General features: G+C 44.3%; 1 protein-coding gene across 3 annotated transcripts; it reads left to right on the top strand.

Annotated features, from left to right (window-relative positions):
• The first annotated feature begins 1,490 nt into the window (after positions 1–1,490).
• LOC144116080 (uncharacterized) lies at positions 1,491–20,065 on the top strand. 3 transcript variants are annotated; one of them, XM_077650738.1, is made up of 7 exons: positions 1,491–1,778; positions 2,801–2,925; positions 6,308–6,375; positions 9,129–9,288; positions 11,970–12,124; positions 13,360–13,517; positions 17,828–18,019. In XM_077650738.1, the coding sequence occupies exons 3-5, from the start codon at positions 6,324–6,326 to the stop codon at positions 12,049–12,051; spliced, it is 294 nt and encodes a 97-aa protein (XP_077506864.1). In that variant the 5' UTR covers positions 1,491–1,778; positions 2,801–2,925; positions 6,308–6,323; the 3' UTR covers positions 12,052–12,124; positions 13,360–13,517; positions 17,828–18,019. The 3 variants fall into 3 exon arrangements, with proteins under 3 accessions (XP_077506864.1, XP_077506863.1, XP_077506865.1); XM_077650737.1 differs by having other exon boundaries at positions 9,129–12,124; positions 17,828–20,065; XM_077650739.1 differs by lacking the exon at positions 13,360–13,517.
• Positions 20,066–21,223: the final 1,158 nt, after the last annotated feature.

Genomic DNA, 21,223 nt, shown 5'->3' with positions numbered 1-21,223 from the left:
CGCATGGGCTAGGCGTGGGCGTTTGTCATTTCCGCATCTTCCCCGCCTCTATCCTAAACAGGGTATGAAAGGGCTAAGCATGGGCTGCATGCAGTTCGTGTGCATAAAATATGGGATTACATGATGGTGAAGTGCGGGCAAACCCAATAGAGGCGGCCCCTGCAGCACCCTCAAGGACCCAAGGAGGCTAGCTGCGTGTGGGCAAACACAATATTCCCGCCTACAGCCTGCAAAGGCACTGCGTAGAAAATACGTGGGTGGCGCATGGGCATATATCAGCCATTCCCACACCTTCCCAGCCTACATATCTGGTAGAAAAGGGCTATGTGTGGACTATGCAGAGGCAAAATGTGTGTGCGTGAACCTGGGCTATACGACGGTGAATTGCGGGCAACCGCGATGGGGGCTTGCCGTGCATCACTCTGGAGACACTGTGTGTGGAAACAGGAGTATATTTCAGCCTGTACCCTTCGTACGTCCTGCGTCGATTATTCTGGAGTTTGCGAAGCAGAAACATCACGCGTAATGTTACCGATCGTTGCCCGGCGACACCTATGGACATGTAGTTCCACTTATATTAGCCTGGCTGCATATCCTACATTACATATAAAAGGGCTGCATGGGTACCACAGCGATGGAGCGTAGCGTGGGCGCATGGGTGAAGTGCGGGCATATATATATATCCTCAGTATATGGGCTGCCACTCAGCACGTTGATGAAGCCAGACGAATGTGGGCAAATAGCTTGCATTCCCGCGTTCAATCTAAATATATTCTGCATAGAATATGCAATTAGGCATGTAAATTAAGTTATATGCGCTTCAAAATCGCAAAGCGTATAGGTAGACGAAATCCAGCTGCCAGCAATAACTGAGGCGGTCCCCTCTTTTGACCTGGTAAAAATGGTTCTTGTCAGTTTTGTTGGGGGTCATTTGATAATTTGAATTTTTTATGGTTCCTTGATGTTCGATTTAATAAGATTTTGCAGTAATACACATTTTGTTGAAATCTACAATAGCACCTTCGAGATTAATTTTTTTTTTGAAGTTGAGTAAAGCAGACTTGTTCTGCAGATCATATCTTTGTAGCATAAGGCGAAATGTGGTTTACGAGAAACTTGGTGCTGTGCTAAAAAATATGCAGTTAAAGCTCGTTAATCCGGTCGGCAAAAGACCAGAAAGAAAAGAGAAAATCTAAGAAAACAATTTGTAAAGTTGTTCTGCAAGGAGCTGAAACATTGTCGCCTGCTTTTAACATGAAAACTGCACGGAAATGATGCACGGAGGCGCGGAGCGCCTTAATCTAACTGCAATTTTGTAACAGTTCGCAGTATATATTTACCATGACGCTAATAGCCACGCTAATAGCCACGCGCCAGCGCCTAGCGTGTTTCCCAACGCCATTCAAATCCAGCGCGCTGCTGCCAGGTCACGTGGCAGGATGCAGTACACCCTCCTCCTCCCCTCCTCTCCCTCGGTGCATTCCGGAGTGATATCCGGCTAGGCCTTACGCCGCGCCGTGCCGTGCTCCGTGCTGCTGCTGCTCGTGTGCTGTTTGTGTCTGATTTCAAAATCGTTCCTTCAAACTTCCGTTTGGATTTCCTGCTTATCGTAGCTTGCGCCGCGTGTCAGCAATGCAGCCGTTCGCGTACTTTGTGAAAAGTGACCACGCCGAGAAGCATGGAGCCGTTTCATATTGACAACACGTTCGGCTTCAACCGTAGCCGCCGCGAAGCAAGAGAAGAAAGCGGTTACTGGAATGCGTAGTCTTCGTTTCCAGGTGAGACCCATAGTGTAGCGCAAGAGTGCGTGCAATTTGCGACCGTGAAAATAAACGAGCGAGCGCAAAGGCGAGAAGAAGCGGAAGCGACGAGGCTCGTCAGCTCTGTCCTGTTCGTTTCCCTTCGGCATTGCGCGTGAGTCACTGGTTGTTTCCGCGGCAGCAAAGTGCATTCCGCATCGAATCATCAAACTTCTGGTCCGTCAGTGTTCATAGTGTATGCGTTGCGACGCGAGCGCCGAGGTGTATGGATAAATGCGTTTGCTGAATGGCAGGCACGCGTAGGAGTCCTAAATGTAAATGTGGCAATTGTATACCGCCCAGCAAGGCGCGTGACTATGTTTTGGGCTTTCGTTAAGGTGGTTGCCTGACTTCCTGTTCATTATACGACGTGGGACGTGATCGTGCACTGCCTGCACGCGTGTTTTTGACGCCAGTATCGGTCCGTTGCGGACTGCCGATAGCGTGCGCCGCTCGGTCTGTATAGCGTTCTGTTATTTGCTACGCGTATGTGCGTCTTTATAGTGATCTGATATGGCGTCTTAAGGTTAGAACACACCTATACGAGCCGATTACACCAGCTGTCAAGCTCAGAGTGGGAGGGGTGTGACACGACAAGGCATGCAAGCGACTGACTGAATTGAAGCGACGCGTCACTGCGATACCACAACAGGTAGCTGCCTGCACAATCACTTTTGTGACATTATTAGCGTTGCCTGCAGCTGTAAAGTTCTTTTAGTTTCTGGCGGCCGTGAATAAAATCATTGCTAAATGATGACGAAGAAGTAGCCCTAGAAAAAGAGCGCTTTGTAGCCCTTTAAAATTAAGTGGTTTTGAATAACCTAAGTAGTACAGAGCTTATCATAAAAACTAGTGTGAGCAAGTGGCGTTATGTATAAGAAGTTTGGCTGTTTAAACATCTTCTTGTGGTTGTGTGAAATGCCAGCAATACAAATAATTATCAGGAAGTGCCAGGCATTGTGGGTGCAAAATACACAGCTGGAAGTTATGATGTTATGCAGGTGAATTGCCTTCTCTTCAGTAGTGAAGAGGTCTGAAAAGAGCTTCATCGGAGAAGATTATCTCCACTGTCCAGATTTGGGGCTGTTCTTGTCTGTGCCCGTTCAGCGTACATTGCAGAGCACAAGTATGTGTCGAATTTTCTCACATCTATTTTTTTCACCTCTGCATTGAGATCAGTGTGTTTCAATGTCTGCCTTGAACCAGAACGTTGATGGCATGTACTGGCATTCCCCTATTCAAAATAATGTGTGTGTCTCATCTCAATAGGTCATCAGATAGTGCCAGTTTCATGCTCAGAAAGAAGCAGTGCTTAAATACAAGGGGGTCTCGGCTGGCCTCGGAACACTTACAAAACTAGCGAGGAATCTGAGACTCCCTGTACTAGAATGTAGGGAGCGTATGAAGCCGAAGCAAGCAACCAATTTTCTTTTTCTTGTTAGTGGTTTTTGGAACATTTCTTCTTTCATTTTTAAAATTTTCGTGGTGATTTTTAGCAAGAAATGCAAAAAATGCAACATTGACAGCACAACACACAGGGTGGAAGAAAGGGGGAAACCCGCACCCTCATACCACGATTGAGTCCAGAGCTGGCCGCTCAGCTCCAAGGCTACACAGCAACATCGAGCACACTGTCATAGCCTCAGCTCAGCCGCTTTCTCTCTCTCCCTCTCTAGTTCCCTCCCCACCTGTTCTCGAGTCACTAGAAATTCCCTTCAATGCAGCCAGGTTTTAAAAAATGAAAATATGAAGTAATGGGCTACCGGGCAGCATTCTAAGGTTATATTACAGCATGACAACAATGCTTTTATTCTTTTTTCCTCCAGTATCCATCTCCCATGGCACTCCTCATAGACAATCATAGTAGAAGGATAACCATGTCAACCTTCTGCAGGAATGCCGGTGTCACATGGCACTCCTCAGAGACTGGTCCAGCAAATACGTCTTATTTCACTTGATGAAAAGAATATGAATAGTGTTATATAGTGCAGCTATGACTGCACCTCAAAGATGAAACATTAATTGGACTTGACAGCTTCTCTTCTCTGGCCTCTCACTGTATAACGAAAGTAGAAACAGTGGTAATTTTTAAACAAACCACACAGAAAGAACGGACAGGACAGCGCCCGTCCTGTCTGTTCTTTCTGTGTTGTTTATGTAAAAATTAGCGCTGTTTTTACTTGTTACACAATGTTACACCAACTAGTCCAGCAAGAGGTACTGTTAAATGAGCTTTTCACTGTAGTTGAAATATTTTTACTGCCTCTAGATTTGAGTGGAAAATAAGCACAGTCTACTGCAAACTACTTCAAGGTCTGTTGATTATAGCCTGTGCAGAAAAAAGCTAAACGTGCTAAATGAAGAAGGTGAATGTTCACCATAAATTGTTACCTCTGTGATTATCTTGGTTAGTTTTGATTTTTTTTGCCATTTCACTTGCTTGGTGATGACACTGTGCAAGTTCAGTGAATATACTTGCTCTAATACACTTACAGGAAATTAGGAGCTTGTAGTGACCTGTCTGACTCAGCCTTTCGGCATGCTACCTGATATCATAGTTCAACAAAGCTTGAAAGAAACTGCTTATACTATGGACACCAGATGTTTGCTTGCGTCTTTTTTCAAATGCCTTAGACGTTAATGTGCAGGCGTGGACAGAAGTAAACGGAGCGCGCCGCACAAGAAATAACTGCTTTTCAGCGCCGCCTACCAAAACCACACGTAAGCTCAAAATCGTGACACGCATATGCAGGCCCCCTACCGGCGCATCCCTCTCATTGCTCCGCTTGCCTCGCATTCGGCCGTAGTCAGGGTCACGCTGATGATGATTATGGTCGGATGGTTGTGCTCTTAGTAGCGAGCGGGCATTTCGGAGCGCACAGACCGCTGCCCTTGATGCCACAAATCCCGCGGGGGCGACGCTATCATTATGTCGTTTCATCTGTGGCAGCTGTAGGCGCGTTTCAATCGCAAATAGCCCGCGTCCTACAAGCTTTAGTTGTCTCTGGGATTCATTTCCATCTCGCTATAGACCAAATAAACTCAAACACACTCGATCCACCACCACAGTTTCGGGTTCTTTTAATACAGTTACCGTTCATTTTCGGCTTACACCTACGAGGAACCGACGGAGCGGCAAAGCATGCGCCCTGTGTGTCTGTACTGCACCACAGTGCTCCTGCATTGGAACCTCGCCTAGGAGGTCAGCTTAAAATGAGATGAAACCGCCGCTCTTGGCGCTTTTTGCAGCGCGATCCAGCGTCTCAAGGATAGTGACTGCTTCCAAATGTGCTGGATGCAGCTGTTTGGTTTCCACACCTATATTCTCAGACCAATGTCAATATGTAACCGGTAGCAGTGAAGTAATACAGCTTGCACAGAAGAGTTTAGATCGCTTGCAGGGTTCTGTCGTGGCTCATACTCTGATTAGTGGGCGATCACAGGCACTTATATGCCGAATTTCGCACGCGGGGCATGCAACAGTGACGCACTGCTGCCGCGGCATTCGTGTGGGTGAGACAGCGGGTGCTTGTAGTCATCCAAAGATCCGAAGGTGCATGCAAAGTGATTACCATGAGCTCTGCTCTGCACATGACAGCGCGATACGCAGAGCACTGTCTCAGTGGTAATAAGAGCAGGATCCAGTATAGGGGCAGTTTGTTTCGGGGGAGACAGGCAGGGTGCATGCACTAGTGCTGCGTCAGCGCCTGGTAGGGACAAGGCGAATCATCAGTGATAACTGTAGAAAATTAACACAAAACTGCGGCAGTATGCTGAGTGTTTCGAGTGCGTTTGCTTGCGAGTGAGACGCAGCAGAGTCCCAGCGGCAGCAAAAGTTCCAAACATGCGGGTTGTTTGCGGCGCAAACACGCCTCCAGCTGTCTCAAACGAAGCGACTTAATGGTAGAGGCGTCCCCGCGCAATTTGCCTTATCAAGACAGCGGTCTTTGTTTTCCGAAGTGTTCGCTAGCTACACAGAGCACGACCATCCGATCATGATCATCATCAGCACGACACAGACGCCGGACGAATGCGAGACAAGCGGAGCATTGAGAGGGTCACGCCGGAAGCGGGCCTGCACATGCACGTTGCGGCTGCGTTTTTATGGAGGAAAAATGCTAAGGCGCCTGTGTGCTGTGCGATGTCAGTGCACGTTAAAGATCCCCAGGTGGTCGAAATTATTCCGGAGCCCTCCACTACGGCACCTATTCTTCCTTTCTTCTTTCACTCCCTCCTTTATCCCTTCCCTTACGGCGCGGTTCAGGTGTCCAAAGATATACGACAGATACTGCGCCATTTCCTTTCCCCAAAAAACCAATAATTATTATTATTATTTATGCACGTGGCGATTTCGAGCTTTCGTCTGGTTTGGCTAGGCGGCGCTGACACGCAGTTCTTGTGCGGCGCGCTCCGTTTACTTCTGTCCGCACCTGTACATGAACCACCCCGTGATATTTGCTCTATGACTGGTAAATAATTTATAATTGTCTTTCTCCTTGTTGTTTCAGTATTATCAACCGAACGATGGCTCCGACGTGTAGTTGGTTTTCAGGTCATGTCAAAAGCACGAAAACTGGTAATATAACTGCTTCTATGGCATTTGTTGTCATTCCAGCTTTTGAAACAGGCTATTTTAGGGGTTATAGTGAATTAAAACTGCGTATCAACATTTATATTATAGCCTTTTTCATGCCTCAGCAGACCTAAAGGCCAACTAGGCATCACAGCCATCATTCGGCTGATCAAGCCTAAACAACATCAGAGAAGGGAATGGAATTATAAATTATTTAATGGTAGGCAAATACCACTTGGGGATTCATGTATTTTAATGTCTAATGCAGCGTTTAAAAAATATGTGACAAAAGTTGCGTTTTTATAGTCCTTGAAACTTATTTTTTAGGTGTTGCCTATTTCACTGTTCTCAATTTGCAGGGGTAGCAGCGTTCAGTACTGCTTACCTTCTTTTGTTGTTCTCTTTTCATTCATTGGTTGGGCCCTGTTTTCCTGTGTTATTTTGTGTTCTGTAATCGCATAGTGCATCCCTTCTTTTTTGTTTGTGCACCACTTCTGTTCAGTGTTTTTTTTTTGTGGCAGGCCTCATGACAGCTGGCAGCTTTCCTTTCATTTATGCCTTCTCCTCTGACGGTGCTTATGGTACTAGACAAAATATAGTTTACTGAAAGGCTGAATTCTAAATTGTACAGCATCATTAAGCTGCCCTCTTCCTTTTTAGCACATGCCAATAATGGTGATGCCTACTGTTGTCAAGAATCTTGCATTGACACAAATTTGTTTCACAAGTGTAGGGCATGCTTTGCTCTCATGTAGAGTTTGTGCATTTACAGTGTATAGTTTTTACATGGTCTCTTAGTTGGTGACTGACACAGGGGCCTCATTGGCTGACTTTTATATTGTTATGAAGGTTAGAATTCGTTTTTCTCACTGCTGATGAGCTTTACAGGAGCTGATGATGCCTTCAACAGTCATATCTTTTTTATTGCTATAGTTAGGATACTGAGGCTCAAATGAGCGAGCATCTGAGGTCAAAATACCAGTATAACTTCGCGCTGTTTGTCAGCTTCCTTTACTATGTGCATAACTGTTCAAGTAGGAAATCATTTCAGGTCTTAGTGGTCCTTCATTTGCTTTTGCTTTTCAGCCTTTATGCCAGATGTCAGATTTTGGAGGATATTTTGTCACATCCTTCATTATTGAAGTAGGTAGCACAATGTACCAGCCGTGACAATTGGTCATTATAACTAAGCACCCCACCCTCCCTTTATGAGCACACCAAAGCTGAGATCTGATGGAAACTTTGATGAGTATTGACATCTGAAGTTGTCTTGTTACGGACCACTTTAAAATTTTCTTATGCTATTGGTTTCAAATCATGTTTTTGCTTGCTGTCAAATTAGCTCAACCGCACTTTCATTGTGAAAATTAGTATAACACTTGTAAAAGGCAGCCAGGTGCTTCATTGAATGTGAGTGGTGCAAACTGGAATCCTGCTCTGCAGCAAATCATGTGGGTCATATTTGAGGGTGTGTTAAAAAGTAATGAAGCATAGATATGAAAATGGTGATACACAGTTATTACGATTTTGTGGCCCTTGAACAATTTCTGTCTTTTAAAGGCACTGTACTAAAAAGAAACTGAAGTGCACTGGAGCCGCTGGAAACCTTTTTTGCGCAGAAAAGGTATACTGACTGTGCTCATGACAATTTGATGATTGTGCAAAATTTCAAACTGACCATTTTACTACTTCTTTATGAACATGTACTCTCTAGTGTCACATAAAGTGTAATGACAGAACTTGTCTCTAATTTTTCTTCACACTTCAGTTTTGTTTGTTTATATTTTGTATTTCTTAGCATGAACACCACAGGCTATGCACTCCTGTATTACTTTGTATAAGGAAACAGTGGCAAGTCAAGTGTCTCTGTGTGTGGGCCCCTCGTTGAACAGTATTCTAAGGCACTAAGTTGTTTGCCTTGGACTATATCAATAGCTCATGCGCTTCTAGCTGAAAAAATAATGTGTCGTTCAATTTTGACTACAAGAACTTTGATAACTAGGCAGCATGTTGAGGACAGGTTAGATTTACTACAGGTCAACCGGCATTAGTGCCTTGCTTGACAAGGGCATGGGCAAGAACTGCAATTAGAAAATTGCTCTTACCAGTCACTGCGAAGCCGCCTCGGTGGCTGAGTGGTTATGGCACTCGGCTGCTGGTCTGAAAGTTGCGAATTCAATCCCGGCTGCGGCGGTCAAATTTCGATGAAGACGAAATTCTTGAGGCCCGTGTACTGTGCGGTGTCAGAGCACTCTAAAGAACCCCAGGTGGTCGAAACTTCTGGAGCCCTTCATTACTGTGTCTCTCATAGCCTGAGTCGCTTTGGGACGTTAAACCCATATAAACCAAACCATAAACCAAACCAGTCACTGCGTGTTGATTTAAACACTGGCAGTGCTCCTACTATTTTTATTTTCAGTATTTGCTACCACACATAATAATCTGCGATTTTCAAGGATGAAGTCAATTTTTTCAATAATTGTGCAGTTAAAGTTTCATGTTCTAAAATTCGAAGCAAGCAGTTGCCTTTTGTACTTCACACTGCTATCAGAACTCACCACTATTTCATGACACCATTAACGTCAAGGTGCAAGTCTTGTGTTGGTAATAAACGAAATGATTTCTTACTTTCTTGCTTCAACAGGCGTTAAAGCATACTGCTGTTGTTGCTGTGAAGCGTACAAATACAATTATTATCATATTCCTGGCTGAAAATATGGCTAAGAATTTTTATATGCGTGTTCTTTTTCCTTTAGGTGTATCTGAATTCAAGGTGGAGAAGGCAATGTATGGCACCGTGAAGGGAATCCCAAAGGATGCAGTATTTCACAAGAGAACTGCCATTCCCATCTGGTCAACAGAAGCAGTTGCACTATGCAGTTCCAGTGGCAAGTGCTCAGGAGGTGACAGCGGAAGGCAAGGAAAATGTTCTCCACAAGGCTAAACATAGAGGGCTGGGATAGTCGGTTCTGGGAAGAATTATGAGACATCATTCCAGCGCACAAAAAATATGTCCGGTGTCCGGGGTGTCTATTTTCTTCGTTCGTGTATTTTTGTGCGCTGGAGTGTGAAAAATGGATGAACTAAGAGGTAATTGCTAGCTGTAGCTAGATTTATCTCGGCGGCATATACTCACTCCATCAGTGTATGTGAGAATTACGACTCAGGTTTGTTAGGGGTTTGTAATATGAAAGCGCCAAACAAAGCATAATGCCAAACATACAAGACGTGATCAAATAATTGTAGATGTCTTCATGTGAAAGTTTATTTACAGGAGGTTGATTGATGGGTCCAGTTAGCTCGTGTGAGGATAAAAGCAGCTTAAAAGCCTGGGCTCTAAGTGCAGTGCGGCAGTGCATGATCAGTGAAATTACTCATAATGAACAACTTTTAGTGAATATGTACTTCTCATGCCATGGAAACAGAAGACGGATGGTACTTAGAAGTCATTTGCCCTGAAGCTTGGATTTTAGGTACTGAGGCCTAAGTGATGCTGATTCAGTATAGGCATTCGTGGGTGCCGCCACATTTGCCATCGTTCATGAATCCTCTGGTGCCTCTACTTAACAACGAAACTTTGTATGTTATAACTTGTAGCCATCACTGAAAGCATTTTGCATGGAAATAAGCTTGAATTGAATGCTAGCTGGCCTATTATTAACTGTCAGATGCCATGATGGAAGTGACATTTAGAGTCCATCATGTAACCCATAATGAGCCCCTGTTTGCCCTTACCTTCTCTGCTCTCTTGTCTAGCTGTTATGCATACAGTTTTACAAATCACGTTCTAACTTCGGCTACTTAAGTTTACATGTAAAAAGATTTTGGCTACTTTTTACTCAAGCATAGGTGTGCTTGAGCACTCTTTCGCTAGCTTTGCTGCATGCTTTGTAAAAATAGTTTGTAGCATTGAATATGACAAAGCATATCTTAGCCACTTTTTTCACACTTAGCAGGGCCGGCCCATTGGGGCCTGTAGAGAGGGCTCGAAGCGGTTGCAATACTTTGTTGCATACATGTTAGGAGGAATCATGCGACTTGTGAGTTATGTATATGTGTGGCAGTAAACATTGCTACTTTGGAAAAGGTGCCGGTCTGCCATACAATGTCAGCGAAGCTTAACGAACCCCACTTGGTCTAAACTAATTTGGAGCCCTGCAGTTCAGTGTCCTGAAGCCATTATTGTTTTCTGCCTTGCTGTGAGAAGCGGCTCTTCCAAGTGATCTGCCTGCTTAGAACCAGTCAACTTCTTAAGCTTATTCACTTAACTCATAATAAACTCGGACATTTTTTATAGCTGGAACCCTAACGTCTGGATGCACCAAAAGAAGTGCATCTCACTGGAAGACAGGGCGTGCTAGGCACTATAGTGGGCAATGCACAGTACGCAGATTCTAGTGTGGGTTTTGTATGTGTGCAAGTGTCTGCAGGTGCTCTGCAGTAAACTGCACCAGAGGCCCAGGATGTGTATAGGAAGCTATACCTAAACAAAACTCATGTGCGCTGAGGCAGCTTTGGTTTTAATACATTCAGCAGGAAAAATAATCTGGCAGCTTTTTTTTGCACATCTGTTGGGGTTTTACCAGTGCCAGAGTTCATCGCATCTTGTTTAAGGTTTCCTTTCGAATCATTAACATTCCACCCTTGTCATTTTGTATCAGGCATTCAACTGAAAATAAATTTCAGGAGTCGGCTTTTTATGCGCTGCTGCCACTTTTTTGGAAGAAATGAAGAGGAATGGCCTTCTAAATAGATGCAGACAGCCATGCATTGCTTTACAGTTCTGCACCCTGTCCGCATAAAAAGTCTCAATACATGGATTTTGTCATCCTGAAATATACTCGCGTCTGATAATTTTTTTAGTCGAACTACATCTTATCTCCTTTTTGTGCCAATCTTTATGGGCATATTGTAATCATTTGTGTAATTCCTTGATTTCTCTTATTTTTTGTTTTCTGCCGCAGTAGAATTTCCATATCAATTTATTTCTCTAGGGTACCAAGTATTAGTATCTCTGAGCCTCGTAATGAATCAAATTACCGGAGATGCTAGAGTGCTGTTGATTGTCTCAGAAATCCTGACTGTGTTAGAAGGACTGTCATGCTCAATATCAGCTGCAATGCCAAAATATGATAGGAATTCAGATTATGTTGCAGGCGTACCCAACTGTGTTGTAAATGTATGCAGCTAGCTATGAATACAAAAGAAAAACACAACGCAATAATTCACATTTTCATTCACACAGCATGATGATGAACAGGGGCAAGGGAGGAGGCACCTCAGTGTTATTCGGTGTCTTCCCCCTTGTCCGTGTTCATCGTTGTACTGTGTGAATGAAAGTGTGAAATACTTGCTTATCCAGACACTGATTTCAAGCCAATTAATGCAAGTCGGGTGCTTTATGTGAGTAGCATTGATTTACTATAAAGCAGAAGACAGTTGATTTACTGCAGAGGCATTGCAAGTCATATTGAATGTGTACTGTGTGTTTGCACCACTGAGCTAAATTTAATAGCAGTATTTGCTGGTTGTCTTTGCACTGTGATTATTATAGTGTATTTCACACAAATTCGTGATTTTGTTCTGTTGTTCTTCAGGCATTGTGGCTACACAGCTGAAGTCAAGCTGCTATCAGGAAAATTCAACCTATTCGACTGTCAGAAAAGATGCACGCTATGATGCTAGGTGCCTCCATCTTGGCTATTCTGCCAGTTCTGTCTACCAATGAAGCTAAGGATGCTTTTGTGCAAATGTGAGCACTTTTTCTTTCTTTACGAGACGTGCTTCCTCTTAGTCTTCGGCAAGAACGGAAATGATGTGGTTATGTGCATGCTCCAGTGTACAATCATGTGAAAAATTATGATGCTGCTAGTGTGTGCCACACTACGCCTAACTGCGTGCAGGTGCCATCTGATGAAATGCTGGTGCCATCAAGGCCGGCGCAGCGAGATTGATGGATGTTAGTGCACCTGACTCGACATCAGGAGTGCTTGCCGTTTTACACTATTTGGCATGCATTCGCTGGGATCTCTTAATTTTTCTCTTGATAGTATTTCCAAACTCACAGCATCTCAATCAAGACATTCTACGGTATACCAACCACACCAAATCGAATGGTACACCGACCACACCAGGAAACACTAAACCAAAGCACACCAGAGCCGGTATCAGACAACCGGGTCACAGCACAGAAAACGAGACCAGGACACACTAAAGCACACCCCACTACGCCACACCAGGACCCGTGTCTGAAAAAGCCAGTTGGGTGTAAACACCAGAAACGGGCTGGTGTTTTTTTTCGACTGGGTATATGGCATTTCTTTCAATTGTGCCTATGAACTACTGGCAACGTATTGATTCCTTTTAATATAATTTTGATGCATAGTGTTTTGTTCAGCTGTAATTTAATTTGAGCCCTCTACATATGGTGAGTCCACTTCAGATTAAGTTGGGACTTTGGAATTGCCTCATGTTGCATTTGAATTTGTAGACCTGAAAGCTTCATTTTGTACAAGTGTATTTGAAAGAGGATTTGCTGTATATAATATCTAGCCTACTACATGAAATTAGCACAAGCATTAGCCTTGCTGTTCATAGTGGCAGCTGGCGGTTATGTTCTTACATTACTCATTTAGCTCCAGACTACAATTTTGCCATGGTTCAAGGTGGCCTTAAAGTAATGGCTTCACTTTTTCCCCCTTATCTTATTGTTTGGAAAGCGTATGCCATTCAGTCGTGCATAAAAGGAAGTTAATATGATGATGCAAAGATGGGCAATTAGAAGACAGCAGAGAATTCTGTTATCATTAAGCTGAGTCACACCACTGTGATCATAGGTCTCTGAGTCCTCTGTATTATCCTGATCTACATCCTTCTGATTTTTTGTTGACTTGCACATGGTTCCTCGAAAAGGGAGTTTTATGAATGGTTCAATGTATAGTTTTCATGGCATAGTTCACTTTGTATAATCTGTATAATCTATTTCAGATCAAAAAGCTAGCACTCATTGGGAGTGAGCCAGCTGATGAGGCTACAAAACGTATTATGAAGACTAGTGAAGACTCCTCTAGCCCTTATGTACACATTGAAGGGGCGGGGCGAAAAAGAAGCATTTAAGAACCTACGGCTGTACAGCGATATTTTTGGTGAGGACATGTGAATCTTCTGAAGATTATAGACACTTTGTGAACACACCATGTAATTGCAGGAAAAAGCTACTTTCAATCTACCTGGTGCGGTTTTCAGCACTTCCGTTATCAATAACTGAGTAGCCATCCAAATTTAAAGGACTATAGGTACCAAATTTTTGCTTGTGCGTTTTCTTCTTTCAAACCATGCGTTAGATATTCTATACATGTACGACCACTAAATAATTTATTATTTTTTTCATAGTGGTGGTTCAAAAGTGCAAACACACACGGACCAAGAGACGAGATACACAAAGCAGCACTGATATTACAACTGATTTTTTATTAGGAAGAAGCACGTCATATATATACACACGGAAAAACAGCGCACATGTGCGATTGTCAACAAGACTCCTAGTGCTAGTAAAAGGTAAAAACCGCTTTAAAAGCATGTGTGTATCTGCAGAACCGCTACCCACTATGTAGCATATTGATTTCTCGAAGCAATAATGTAACAGATGGCGTACACACGCACCCATTACTTTTTCTGATAATATGAAACGCCTCAGCTACTTCTCTAGTCCGCTGGTCAGAATTAGTGAACAAGACATCAGTATCGTCAAAAATGGCGTACATTTCCACGTGAAACAATGCTTAGCTAGGTTAGTTTCTTTCTTAAAGAATTAGCGTGCTCCATGAGCCGCACGTTCACGCAGTGGCCAATCTGGCCTATGTAGGTAAGGCCACAGGACAGGGAGTTGATACATTACGTCAGTCTTACAGGCAACATGTCCATTTTCATGATTTATGTTGCAAGCATTTCTTCTGCGCCCTTCATGCTTTCTTTCAACTGCCGCCCCCACTCTTTCTAGCTTTTTAGGTGCAGGGTACAGAACCATTACCCCATGCTTGCTCCCCACTCTTTTCAATCCGGTGCGACAGCGTGTGGACATATGGCATAACCACTACCTTTCTTCTCCCTTCTTCCGCACCCTTTTCCAGCCCCGAGGTACTTGCAGACGGTTTCAGCCCATGCGGGACTGTGCACTCGTAACGAGAACTGAGTCCCGGAAACCAGCTTCCCTACATCTGTCTATTTGGGCTAAGAGACTGGGCATCATTTTATGATAAGATTTCTTTACTGCCATGCCTAAGCATCCCGTAACGATGTCACTTTTTGCAAGCTTTGAATGAAATGGCCTGTAATTCAAAAGGGGCTTTTCACTTCTAGGGGAATACTGCCAACAGACATGGTTGGGTTCGAAAGAGAATTTTAAATCAAGGAATTGCAAGACTTTTTCTTGAGGGTCTTCATGTGTGAACTTCAGCCCCGACCCATTACGTGCAAGAACATCAAGAACATTTGACACAAATTCGGGATTCACTGACCTAGCCAGCACCAGGTAATCGTCCACATAACAGAAAATGCTTATGCAATAACCGGCTAGATCAGTCTCAGCTTTCATGTACACCCGGCTTAGATAAATGTTACTGAGAATGGGAGCTACCTTGGCACCTATGCACACACCCGATTTTTGCATATAAGGTCGACCATCCCACTCAACAAGCGTGTTGCTCAGGTAGTAAGATAACGGTTCCAAAAATGAACCTGTTACGATTCAACACTCGTTTTGGAGCACGCATTCATTGTTGTCCTCTGTAATACATTGCTGAACATACTGGATTAGTTCAAAGTGCGGAACAGAATAAAACAAATCAACCACATCTATGCTTAAACCATCACATAGTGCCAGGCTCTCATTTCGGTGGAAGTCAGCTACTGCCTCAGAATTAGGTATGAGAAACGGATCCTTTACGCAAAGTGACGACAAATGTTTGCAAAGATAGGTAGACACAACTAACTGCCAAGAATTGGTCTCAGAGACGATTGCGCGGGAAGGAACGTTAGGCTTGTGCGTCTTAACACTAAAGAAAATTTCTAGCACCGTTGTTCAGAGGAGGCGATGACTTTGCTTCGGAAGTTTTAAGTATGAAGGTATAGCAAACAAAGTGAAGGAAGCTGAACAATCGGTGCTAGAAATTTTCTTTAGTGCTAAGATGCACAAGCCTAAATTTCCTTCAACGGGCAAGCGTATCTGAGCACAATTCTTGGCAGCTGTTTGTGTCTACCTATCTTCGCAAACATTTGTCGTCACTTCGCGTAATGGATCCGTTTCTCGTACCTAATTCTGAGGCAGTAGCGGATTTCCTCTGAAATGAGAGCTGGGCACTATGTCATGAGAGCGATGAATGCGTGTTCCAAAATGAGTGTGGAATCACAACAGGATCCTTTCTTTAACTGTTATCTTACTACTTGAGTAACAAGTTTGTTGAGTGGGATGGTCGTCTTTATATGCAAAAATCGGGTGTGTGCATAGGTGCCAAGGTAGCTCCCATTCTCAGTAACATTCATCTAAGCAGGGTTGATATGAAAGTTGAGACTGATCTAGCCGGTTATTGCATATGCATTTTATATTATGTGGATGATTACCTGGTGCTGGCTAGGCCCGTGAATCCCGAATTTGTCTCAAATGTTCATAGTCTTGCACATAATTGGTCGGGGCTGAGGTTCACAGATGAAGTCCCACAAGAAAGAGTCTTGCAATTCCTTGATTTAAAATTCTCTTTCGAACCCAACATGTCTGTTGGCAGTATTCCCCTAGAAGTGAAAAGTCCCTTTTGAATTACAGGTCCTTTTATTCAAAGCTTGCAAAAAGTGGCTTCATTACGGGATGCTTAGGCATGGCAGTAAAGAAATCTTATCACAAAATGATGCCCAGTCTCTTAGACAAAATAGACAGATGTAGGGAAGCTGCCTTCTGGGACTCAGTTCTCGTTTCGAGTGCAGACAAAGTCCTCCGTGAGCTGAAATCGTCTGCAAGTACCTCGGGGCTGGAAAAGGGTTCGGAAGAAGGGAGAAGAAAGGTAGTGGGTTATACCATATGTCCACACGCTGTCGCACCGGATTAGAAAGAGTGGGAAGCAAGCGTGGGGTAAAGGCTCTATTCCCTGCACTTAACAAGCTAGAGAGTGGGGGCGGCAGTTCAAAGAAAGCATGAAGGGCGCAAAAGAAATGCTTGCAAAATAAATCATGAAAATAGATATGTTCCCTGTAAGACTGGCGTAGCGTATCAAATCCCTCAGTCCTGTGGCCTTAACTACATAGGTCTAATTGGCTGCTGCGTTAACGTGCGGCTCATGGAGCACGCTAATTCTTTAGGAAAGAAACTAACCTAGCTAAGCATTGTTTCACGTGCTAATGTACACCATTTTTTTGACGATACTGATGTCTTGTTCGCTCATTCTGACCAGCGCACTAGAGAAGTAGCTGAGGCGTTTCGTATTATCAGAAAAAGTAATGGGTGCGTGACTATGCCATCTAATACAATATCGCTTCTAGAAATCAATATGCTACTTTGTGGGTAGTGGTTCTGCAGATATTCACGTGCTTTTAAAGCAGTTTTTCCTTGTACTAGCACTAGGAGTCTTGCTGACACTGCGCATGTGCGCTGTTTTTTCGTGTATGTATATATGACGTGCTTCTTCCTAATAAAAAATCTGTAGTAAATTCAACGCTGGTTTGTGTGTCGCGTCTCTTACATGGTCCGTATGTGTTTGCGCTTTTGAACCACCACTATGCATCAACACCAACTAGCGCAATGTGCAGTATTTCTGCAATTTAATTTCTTCTTGACGCTGTTTCGGTTTCATCAGTCGAACGTTGACTGTGACGTGTAGTTGGTGTTTAATTCACATGAGGCATAAAAAATCGGTTATATTATTGCTGACAGGTCATTTTTTGTCATTCCAGGTCTTGGAAGAGGCTGGATTAAATGTCGTAGTCAATTAAAGCTACATATCAGCGATTGTATTAGTTTTTCTAGTTGCATCATGTGACCAACACATCAACATCACGACAGTCGGCATTCGGTCGATGAAACCAAAACATCATGAGAGAAGAAATTCTATTATAAATAATTTAGCGTGGTTGTAGGCAACTACTACCTAGTAATCCATGTATTTTATTATCTAACGCATCAGCTTACAGAAGAAAACACGCAATAAATTTAGGTGTCTATAGTCCTTTAATGGCTCATGCACCTTTCGGTTATTCTTATTATAGATATTTATGTTTATTATTGTTACGTATATTAACAGCAAACAAAATTTGCTGATATTTCAAGCATTCCACATTGTAGCATTGCATATGGCTATGAAGCATTTCCTGAAAGATGTGACTGTAATACTTTTGGAAGTGATTTTTATCCACTATACTGAATATCAATTTGATGTGTGTTTATTTGTTCACTTTTACATCTGCTATGCAGTGCAGAATCCCAACAGCCACCATGGAAGAGAACAACAGAGTGGCTGCGTTCGTGCTGGGGGCGAGACAATGGGATGGCGGTCGGAAAGTTCGGACGAAGGGGGCGGACCCTTCACTCCAGTAATTGGGGCTTTGTATGCAAGAATGCCCAAAATGTCTTGCAAAAACAAATAAATAATAAGAAGCATTCTTACTTGCATTGTAATTTCAGTAGTAACATGTACACAAAAAATACTGATGATGTGAAGAAAGCCTCTCTGGGTTGGCAATGTGGGCCCTAAGTCTAATTGGGTCGGTGGGCCCAAAGGCATACAGCTATTGGTTCTCTATGGGTTACCTTTGTTGACTTCCCGCAAGTTATCACCTAAGAAGCCCACTGGGACCAGAACGGCTAGACCACAGGGGCCCAGCACGGGCTAGCCCACGGGTGCCCAGTACGGGCTAGCCCACGGAGGCCCGACACGGGCCAGCCCACAGAGGCCCGGCACGGGCCAGCCCACGCAGGCCCGGCATGGGCCAGCCCACGCAGGCCCGGCACGGGCCAGCCCACGCAGGCCCAGCACGGCCCAGCCCAAGGGGATCCAGCGCGGAGCCTTGTGGGGCTATGCAGTAAGCCCACTGGGCTGCCCTGGAGGGTCCCCCCTGATGCCGAGTTGCAAATCCCGCGCATATCCCACGTCGGGCCCCTATGGGCAGCCCGTGCCGGGCCCACAAGGGCCCGCAGTTCCCAGCCCCATTTGTGCTACTTGGGACGAGACACATATGCATCCATTGAGATTTTTCGATAGGGCTCACATATTTTCAACCAGTTTATTGAGCTTTGCTGAAAAATAAGTATTAAAATACGTTACTTGTTACACTAAAAAAACACGTTACAGTTCTACGGTAGCTATAATAGAGAGCCTTAGCTGTGCCGGACAGCCGTACGGCAAATACGGTAACGCGTTGCCGTTGCTACCGTAGCCGTACTTGCCGTGTACTACGCCGGAACGGCAGAATACTTTTTAAATTCGAGTATAGTGGAATTTAGACATGCGAGTACTGATGATGATATTGGCACATAAACAAGAGCATATATGCCGAAGGTTGACTTGTGCAAATTCAGGTCCAATTCAGACAATTCAGGTCAGTAGAGGGTTTGTATCTTATGCTTTGCGGACGGGCATGCGGTCGGGTGTTCAGGAAGTTCAGCGGGTAGCAAGCAGTCTTCTGTCGCCCAGAGCTGCCGAGCTTGTCACGTTCTGCCGCAGCGAGGTGAACAGCAGCCATGGCCGCATATATTGTGCATGGTGACGAGCTGCCTCTTGGCGCATTGGCTTGGGATGAGATTGAAGCTGTTTACAATCTCTTGCCTGAGCCCACACCACGCGGTAACTTGCGTGAGTGCGGCCTGCTGGATATTAAACGTCTCGACCCTGAAGAATTTCAGCGCATGTTCAGGTTCCACAAGGAGGACTACTCGAGGCCACTGTCTGCGCTAAGGGTCCGAGAGGAATTCGTAAGCCCTCAGCGGCTGAGGGTTCCCGGCAATGAAGCACTCGGGATGACGTTTCGTCGCCTCGCCTATTCATCGCCTCTGTGGATTAGAGCTGCTGTTTCACCGACATAGCGCAGTAGTATCGAGCGTAGTTTCATTTGTACTCTCACATCGAGTACAACTTCCACCACCTGCTTGCGGACTTGACGACGCACAAGTGGCTGCACTTGAGCATCAAGCGCTTTTCCGTGGTGAGACTGCAAAGCCATTCCGCAGTTCTTGTATCCTCTCTACTAACCTTGCCAAAGGGTATGAAGAGGTAAAGCAGCAGTGACTTCTTCATGTATGCGGGAAACAAAGTAACGGGTACGACCTCTTCGTCTCCTTCAGACACAAGGAGGTGGACCTTGACTCATGTTTAGTTTGACCATTAAAACTCTTGGATGGAATAGCAGCGATTTTTGTTTGCAATAATTCCTGTTTCTAATCCGCAGGTGGTGCACGCCAAGGGTGCCGCGTTGGACAATTTTGGGGCCTTCATTGATGGAACCGCCCGTAGGATTTTCCGCTCAATAAACGACAAAGAAGAGCACTTTTCAGGACACAAGAGATGCCACTTTGAAAAGTATCAGACAGTGATGTGCCCGAATGGCATCATCTGCAAATTTGACATACCATTCAAGGGATGCCGCCATGACGGAGATAAATGCATTAAGTTTAAGAATTTCTTTAAAAATGTGTTGCAGCGGCGAGCGAAATATATTAGAAATAAGGCAGTGTTGGTCCTGTGTGTAGTATTGTTTTATACAGTGTCCAATGCTTCAGTACTGTTGAGCAGCAGCAAATTTGATCCTATGGAGCAGTTATAAGATTTTGAGGTACATCGCATGTGTCCGTGTGGCTTTGGTTCCGGCGAACTAGAGCTGGATGCTGCTACATCAACATTTTATTTAAAGGGACACGGCGTCAAATTGAAGTTAGCCGGCACTTTATTGTTTCATAACTAGACTACCGTTCGGTGTATAACATCCAGACGTCATTCGCAACATTTGTGTGGAAATAACTTGAGATTTTATACTTTTGTGCAGACTGGTTTTTCTCCATCCTAGTGCACCTGGGGGCTGGGGGTACATCTTGGATGCATATTGCACAAACGCGTCCAAGGGAACCGAGCACGAAGAATGCTTAGTGTAGGAAAGTTTGAAGCAAAAAGGTGAAGTGGGCATTGATCAAAAAGTGCAAGACTGACCACAGGCACATGAGCTCCAATTAGGATGCAACATCTACAATATTCAAGACCACAGAATGAGGAGTCATCGTTCAGCTGTTGAACCTGAGCAGGCACGAAAAAGAAATTCAGTTATAAATTATTTACAGCCGTAGAAGCATACCTCGTAGTAATCTATGTATAATAATGCCTTACACCTTATTACAAAAAAGATTGGTTTAGTTCATGAGGGTTTAACGTTCCAAAGTGACTCATGCTATGAGAGACACTGTAGATAAGGGCTCTGGAAATTTCAACCGCCTGGGGTTCTATAACGTGCATTGACATCGCACAGTACACGGGCCTCTAGAATGTCGCCTCCATCAAAATTCGAGCCTCGCGGCCGGGATCGAACCCACGTCTTTCGGATCAACAGCCGAGCCCCATAACCAATGAGCCACCGCAGTGGCGTCCTTACATTAAAAAGAAGAAACCACGCACCCATACGTTAGCTGTCTACGCTTCCTTAAAGACCACCAGGTGGCTAAAATTTCCGGAGCCCTTCACTACGGCGTCCCTCATAGCGTGAGAGGCTTTGGGACGTTAAACCCTCATAAACTCCATTTCTCCAAATAACTGTTATTTCTTTCAATAACTCGTACCATACCTTCTCTGCTTCTTCGACCTGCATATAGAAGAGGTGAGTGACTGTC

This window comes from Amblyomma americanum, chromosome 1 (genome assembly GCF_052857255.1).
Source record: "Amblyomma americanum isolate KBUSLIRL-KWMA chromosome 1, ASM5285725v1, whole genome shotgun sequence".
Taxonomy (NCBI): domain Eukaryota; kingdom Metazoa; phylum Arthropoda; class Arachnida; order Ixodida; family Ixodidae; genus Amblyomma; species Amblyomma americanum.
This window is presented reverse-complemented; position numbering and strand designations above follow the sequence as displayed.

Bases quoted from the DNA above. Each gene is read 5' to 3' on its own strand.
- LOC144116080 (XM_077650737.1), top strand. From the start codon at position 19,094: ATGGCCGCATATATTGTGCATGGTGACGAGCTGCCTCTTGGCGCATTG.